The 7,369-nt window shown below is 54.1% G+C and overlaps 1 protein-coding gene across 1 annotated transcript in view; it reads left to right on the forward strand.

Annotated features, from left to right (window-relative positions):
* The window catches only part of Micall1 (MICAL like 1), a 24,184-nt gene extending 18,556 nt beyond the window's left edge, over nucleotides 1–5,628 (forward strand). The window contains exons 10-16 of the mRNA XM_055602944.1: nucleotides 1,130–1,264; nucleotides 1,752–1,878; nucleotides 2,001–2,091; nucleotides 2,214–2,287; nucleotides 4,226–4,340; nucleotides 4,526–4,572; nucleotides 5,339–5,628. Of these exons, the coding sequence (XP_055458919.1) occupies nucleotides 1,130–1,264; nucleotides 1,752–1,878; nucleotides 2,001–2,091; nucleotides 2,214–2,287; nucleotides 4,226–4,340; nucleotides 4,526–4,572; nucleotides 5,339–5,460 (711 nt within the window). The 3' untranslated portion in view covers nucleotides 5,461–5,628. The remainder of the gene's footprint in view (nucleotides 1–1,129; nucleotides 1,265–1,751; nucleotides 1,879–2,000; nucleotides 2,092–2,213; nucleotides 2,288–4,225; nucleotides 4,341–4,525; nucleotides 4,573–5,338) is intronic.
* The last annotated feature ends 1,741 nt before the right edge of the window (nucleotides 5,629–7,369 follow it).

Raw genomic sequence — 7,369 nt, forward strand, 5'->3', positions numbered from 1 at the left:
TTATTTATTTATTTATTTATTTATTTATTTATTTATTTATTTATTTAATGTATATGATGCTTTATCTGCCAGAAGAGGACATCAGATCTCATTACAGGTAGTTGCTGGAAATTGAACTCAGGCTCTCTGGGAGAGCAATCAGTGCTCTCAACCACTGAGCCATCTCTCCAGCCCTGTCTATTAGCTAGAGAGAGAGTGGGATTCCTGTTTTTGCACTTCCTGGCGGTGCAGCCTACTGGGGAGCTGTGCCTTTGAGTCTCCGCTGGAGAAAGTGTGGCCATGAATGAAGACTGTAACTGTGTAGTCAAGTGGGGGACCTTTGTTGGCGGATGTTAGCGGGTGGCCTAACCACTCTGATCGTAGCGTGCGCTAAGTCAGGCTTTTTTGTTTTGTTTTGTGTTTTTAAGACAGGGTTTCTCTGTGTACTCCTGACTATCCTGGACTTGCTTTGTAGACCAGGCTGGCCTTGAACTCACAGAGATCTGCCTGCCTCTGCTCCCAGAGTGCTGGGATTAAAGGCATGTGCCACCACACCTGGCCAAGTGAGGCTTTGGTGTGCACGTGGTACTGGGACTAGAACCCAAGGCTTTCCACTTGTCAGGCAAGCATTCATTTTTGTTTTCTAAACTTTATTTAGTTTTGTTTTTTGGATAGTATCACACACATATAAGATACATTCTGATTATTGTTAACTCCTCTACCCTCTAATCCCCTGCTTAACCCTTTAGTCCCCTTAGTGTCATACACAGCCCCCCCCCCCCCTTTTTTTTTCCCAACGTAACCCTGGCTGTGCTGGAAATCACTGTGTAGACCAGTCTGTCCTGGAACTCACAGTGTTTCGCCTGCCTCTGCCTCTGCTCCCGAGTTCTGTGACTAATGGTGTGCCCCACCAGAGCTGGCTCAGACCAAGACTGTTTCACTTAGCCATGCCCTTGGACAGAAAGGTGTGTAAGGTGGGGCACTCTGGGAAGGCGCTCGGGAAGTGGAGCCATTTGCTGAATGAGAGTAAAAGACAATACTTCGGGGATTCTGTTCTTGCCTCCCCACCCCCCATCCCCATGCCCCTGCCATTTGGGTCCTGGCTTGCTTTCCATATTTCTGTATGATTGTCTGTCCTGTTGGCCTTCAGTCTTCCTGTAAGGAGAATCCTTTCAACCGGAAGCCATCTCCCTCGGCATCTCCAACCGTCAGGAAGGCCGCCAAAGGAGCCAAGCCCGTGAGGCCACCTGCCCCTGGACACGGCTTTCCACTCATCAAACGCAAGGTGCCAGCAGAGAGACCCTGAGGCCCAGCACCCTCCCCTCAGAAGCCTTAGGCATCTGGGACACGTCGGTGGCCTTACTGGAAGGCTGAACTTAGCTCAGGGATCCCATGTAGCCAGGAGCAGTGGGTGGGCAGAGAGTGAGTGTGAGAGAAACTTGGGGGCCCTCCCAGGGTTCTCTGTAACCTGTGACACTAGCTCACTGTCCCACAAAGAACCCCTCCTGATTGGCAGGGAGGGAAGAGGCCTCCCTCAGGAGCAGGAGGTTGGGCCTCTCATGAGGGTGTCTGTTAGACCCTGATATAGATGCTTCATGGCCGTCCCCACTCTGGCCCCTTCCCCACATGCATGCTGCTTTCTTGTCATGCTCCTTGTGGGATAGGACCTGGGTTCCTAGAGCCTGCAGTGGCCAAGGGACCCTGTGAGTTGGAGGAGAGCAGGAAGAGGGGAGGACCACTGTTCTTCAGGTGACCAGAGTATTGCTGGGCAGGTCCAGGCTGACCAGTACATTCCTGAGGAAGACATCTATGGCGAGATGGACACTATTGAGCGCCAGCTGGATGCCCTGGAACACCGTGGGGTTCTGTTGGAGGAGAAGCTTCGAGGTGGATCAAATGGTGCGGGAGCTGCCAAGAGGAACTGGCTGAGGGCTGTGGGTGGATGGGAGCCCCTCAGCCCAGGCGTGCTGAGCTGGGAGGGGTGCCTGCGGCTCCGGCCTCAGTGGGGATCTGGCTTCCAGAGGGCAGCGAGGATGACATGTTGGTGGACTGGTTCAAGCTCATCCATGAGAAACATCTGCTAGTGCGGAGAGAGTCGGAGCTCATCTATGTGTGAGTCCTGCCTGCCCCCTGCCGGGTGGAGAGCTGGGAACTTGCGCCCTCTGCCAAGTCAGCAGTGCGGGCCGGGTGGGCACTCAGCAGAAGTGTTCACTGCCTCTTCATCCCGCCGTTAGCTTCAAGCAGCAGAACCTGGAGAAGCGCCAGGCTGATGTGGAGTACGAGCTCCGGTGTCTTCTCAACAAGCCGGGTAAGCCCTGGCCGTGTGAGCCTGTGGTAAGAACCGAGAGGTAGGTCTAGGGAGGTGGCCTAGACGGCAGGTAGACCAGGCTGGCCTCAAAGTCACGGAATTCCACCTGCCCCTGCCTCCCAACTGCTGGGATTAAAGGCGTGCGCCACCACTGCCTAGCTTCCAAAATTGATTCCTTTTTTATTTTTTAATGTTTATTTATTTATTATGTACAGTGTTCTGCCTGCCTGTGTGCCTGCACACTAGAAGAGGGCACCAGATCCCATTATAGATGGTTATGAGCCACCATGTGGTTGCTGGGAATTGAATTCAGGACCTCTGGACGAGCAGCCAGTATTCTTAACCTCTGAGCTCTCTCTGTAGCTCCCCAAGTTCGATTCTCAGAGCCCCTGTATTTGTTGAGTCTGGGTGTGATGGGAACCTCAGGTGGGCCAAGGGTTGAGGGTTGAGTTGGGGAATGGAGAAGTGCCTAACCTGTCTTGCCCATGGCTGTGGCATGCACTGGTCCATAGCTGCTGGTAGAGCCCATGGATCCATGGAAGGACCAGGGCTCTGACCTCTTTCCTGTGTTGTGGCATCATCCAGCTGCCATGGATGGTGGGCCATCGTTGCCAGCTGAGGTTATAGAGAAACAGGCTCGGAGGCTGGGGTTTCTTCATTTGTGTAGGAACTGCTAGCTCTGTCTCTGTGCGTGTCCTCAACACTGGTTTTTACCTTATCTGTGGCTGGAGTCTTGCCTCTCCATTGACTGGGCAACTTTGAAGGCTGGAATGGCCCCAAGTCACAGAATGTCCTATGCTTCTTTGCCAACTGTGACTCACTTCCAACTCAGCAAGAGGCTGGGGGTGTGGCCGCTACTCAGGAGCCCAGTGTAACTAGAGTGGGTATAAAACTGACTGGCTCTCCACCCTGTCCTATCAGCTTGCTGCCGATGCTGCTCTTGAAGATGACCATGCTGGTTATGTGACCCTGAGGGAAAGGGGTCCATAGATACCACAAAAGGCCACCATGCAGGACATCAGGCCGCCTGGGTTCGCTTACTGGCCTTACTTTCTCTGGGCAGTGCTGGCCAAAGGCTTGGTTCTCCAAAAGCTTCAATTTTCCTACATGTAGACCAGGAGCACAACTTACCCAGGCTCCAGGTGTGAGAAGGGCAGAGGAGGATTTGAACTTGGGTGTGGCTTGTGAAGCCTTAAGCTGTCCCTGGGACTGGGCTGGGCTTCCTGCCCCTAACTTTTGGCAAGGTGAGGTCCTAGGGGAATGGGGCAGTTCTGGTGGCTTCAAGATGTTTCTTTCTAGATGAGTAACACCAGATGTGGGCACCCAGCCCTGGGGTCTGCAGATGGTGAGAGAAACCTAGACATAGCTGGGCCTCTGAGGGTGGTCCTGAGGCAGCACTGGGCCTAGCAGAAGCTGGAGGAGTGGCAGGTGTTAGCAACATCAGGGAGCCTCCTGTCTGGGCTCCATCCCCAGTTACCCTTCTCCGTGGCCTTGGAAACATGTTCCACTTGGACCCTACTGCTTCAGCAGGTAGACTCCTGGCAATTCCTTGTCATGCCTGTCCTTGTCCATGCAAGCCAGTCCAGTATTGCTTCCCACAAGAAGCCACCAATAAATGTCTGTTGCAGGAAGCCTTTGAGGAATACTGGCCTACAGGGTGACCTTGAACTTTGTGTTTGATGGACAGGAAGCCTTTGAGCATTTCTGGCTCTGCAGGGCATCTCTTGAAGGGTGTTTGGTGGGCAGCCATGTCCTTGGTGTTTTCTAGAACTACCTTCATTTCCCTATGAGCTTGTGAGGTGCACTGTGGGCCCTCCTCTCCTTGCAGCTTTCAGAGCACGCATGGCCTGCCGTCTTCCCAGGAACTCAGGTCACCCCCTGTCCTGTTGTTGTGGAGCAGAGGTTTCCACCGCTCACCCTGGCTGTCTCCTTTGGCAGAAAAGGACTGGACAGAGGAGGATAGGGCCAGAGAGAAGGTGCTGATGCAAGAACTTATGACCCTCATCGAGCAGCGCGATGCCATTGTCAACTGCCTGGACGAGGACCGGCAGAGGTGCCACGCCTGGGACCCCATGGGGGGAGCCACTTCCTGACAGCCTGGGAGAAAGTTAGCCTCGCCCTCACTGCCAGCTTGCACTCTCACTTGCCCAGTCGTGTGGGGCCTGGAGGCTGGAAGGGACTCAGAGGTGACCTGGTTCCTTCCTGCTGCGGATGCTCAGCTTTTCTTTTCTACCCCAGGGAAGAAGAGGAAGACAAGATGTTGGAAGCTATGATCAGGAAGAAAGGTGAGGCTCATCCTGAGGAGGGGCCAGCACCTCCTGTGAGCTCCAGCCTGTGTTTGCAGCCTGGAAAAGGAAGGCTGATTAGGTTCTATAGGGATGGTTAGTTACAATGCAAACGCCCAGGCTGTGTTTTACTGGAGAGCCAAATGAAGTGAGGCCAGTCATAACCGTGTGGCTGTGGCTCAGGCTGTAAGGTTGGGGCATAGCCAGGGGATTCCCTTGTATCCATGGAGCATTGTGGTCCACCAGGGGCCGGGGGCCTTGGCCCAGGATGGTTTTGCCCGGAGTGGAATATCTACCCAGAGCTTTGCAGGTTGGCCTGGGGGTCTGGGGACCTAGAGCCTGCTCAGGACCAGAGCGCCTGGAGTGGCTAAGGGATGCTACCCTGAAAGCTAGGGCTTGGGGTTTGACCTTGGTTCTGTCTGTGGCTCACTGTGTGACCTTGTGGCTGAGGCTAGAGCCAGGCTGGCTTCTGGTCCCAGCTTGGGCATATGAGCTGGGGGACTGGGTCAGTTCCTTCAGCCCTCACCTCACTCCTTTTTTGATGGTGCCTCTTACAGGGCTAAGGGTTACAGAGCTGACTGTATAAAACGCCAGCCTGAGGTCCCAGGGAAAAAAGGAGACTGGGTATAATGACATGACTCGGTCCCTGGATGGACTGGTGCCCTTAGTTGTTGCATACCCACTCAGTGACGCTGGCCACTGCCCCATCCTGCCCTCGGTGCTCCCCTCATCTCTGGTTGTTGAGTGTCTTTGTTCTTTGCCACAGACTTCCAAAGAGAGGCTGAGTCTGAGGGTAAGAAGAAGGGCAAGTTCAAGACCATGAAGGTGCTGAAGCTGCTGGGAAACAAGCGCGAAACCAAGAGCAAGGCTTCTGGGGACAAGAGCTGACAGCAGAGGAAGCTGACTTCCTTTCCTCTCCTGGAACCTTGAGGCCAGAGCAGCACTCTGCTGCCCTTGGACCTGCCAAGGGGGATGATGACCGTGGGAGGGAGTCTCTGGGTGAGCTTTGCCCCTTGGTGGTCTCCAGCTGGTCTGGGTTAAAGTTTTTTTCCCTCTTCCCTGTGTCCCAGACAGCTGTGACTTAGCCCTGCCCACTTGGATTCTGATCCAGATGCTGTGATGTGCCCAGGGGCAAGCAGGGATGCAGAGGCAGTGGCTTTCCTTGTTTCTCTGAAGCAGGCCAGATGGGGCCTTCGCTGTCAGGCCTGCCCACAGCAGGCCCTGGCCTAGGGCGTGTGCATCTTGCCATAGCTCAGCAGCAAGACTGCTGCCTAGTTTCTTCCTTGCCAGCCCTGACCCCTAGTCCCTGCCTTCCTAGCACAGGTGCCCTTGAAACTCATGTCCCCTCACTCAGGAGTTCTATTTTTGACGTCTCAAGTCTGGCCCCTCACTGAGTGCTATGTGTGGCAGAAGGGGATGGTCCTGCTTCCTCTGCCTCCCAGGTTGTAGGAATCTCTTCTCTCATCTCCTTTGCTCTGTGGGAAGCCCACGCTGGGACCTGGTGGCTGTGCAGGGGTCAGGTCATCTTCAGAGGGTGTGCTTTGGGTAGGTGTTGTGCTCTGACCTCTGATTCAGGCTTTCTGCCCACCCATGCCTGGGGGATGGGTCCATTCCTTTTTGTGGTCTGTGCAGTCTGTTTTTTCTGTTGTCTGTTTCCTCCAGGGACTGCTAGCACTCACCACTGAGTCTCTGCTAGAACAGTGATGGGTACCCTTTTTCCCTGGGGGATGTGCCAGGCAGCTTATGGTCCAAGCACTGCTCTTGCTCTTGGGGACGTCAGCGCCCTTCCCTCTGTGCATCCTGGGAAGGAACACACTTCTGCAGCCTTGGGCACAGCCACCTCTCTGCCCTCTTGCCTGTCTGGGCTGCCCAGTCACTTGGGATCTTGAACACTGCCCACCTTTGGGCAGGATTCCCTTCCTGTTTGGGGGATGGTGCTTGTTCAGTCCCATGTAGGCCCTAGGAGTCTCTCCATATGCACTGGAGCCAGGGCCACCACCTCAGAGGTCTTTCAGAGGGGCCTTGTGACCCAGCTGTAACCCAAGAGAGGGTTCCATCAGGCTGTCTCAGGGTCAAGGGAAGTTCCATGGCTCAATGGAACAGATGTGTCAGAGTCACCTGTGTCCTGTGAACTTGGGCCAAGGGTTGCCAGATCTTGCCCATTTTTTCAGAAGAAACCCAGAATCCAGTTCTCGTACAGACATAATTTGTAAATGCTGACATCAAATTTGAGTTTGTCTCAGTGGGCTACCCTTGTCCTAGGTTTTCCAGTGTGCTAGACCTGTGAGGTGGAGGGCATGTTCCTACTGACTGGACCCTTATCTGCTGGCTGCTTCATAGTAGACACGTTTATTTTGTGACAAGAACACAGGTCATATGTTCTATTGGCATTACAGAACTTCCAGCAGGGGCAGGAAATAGCTTCATTTGTGGGGACAGGGAAAGGACACAGTACTGGTGAAGGTCAGGCTGGTCATTGTCAGCAGCATGAAGGAAGGATACTGAGGTGCTGTCAGTCAGCTGGGGAGCAGGGCTGCTTTCCTTCACCTCCAGGCTGGGGCCTCAGAGGCACTGGAATGGAACTGTGGCACCTGCCAGGCCCCTTTCAGTGTGGATCTCTCCATTTATATTTCTTCCATAGTCTCTGTTTGGAGAGAGCCAGGAAGGTGACCTTTTGCCCTGAGTGGGCTAAGCCTCAGTAGGAGGATAAGCTTGAGTTTTCACGCCACTGTCCTGAAGGTTAGCACGTGCCACAGGCTGCTCAGGGACCTTGTTTCCCCTTTCCTCTGGAAATATA

This window comes from Psammomys obesus, unplaced genomic scaffold (assembly GCF_907164565.1).
Source record: "Psammomys obesus unplaced genomic scaffold, mPsaObe1.curated_primary_1811, whole genome shotgun sequence".
Taxonomy (NCBI): Eukaryota; Metazoa; Chordata; class Mammalia; order Rodentia; family Muridae; genus Psammomys; species Psammomys obesus.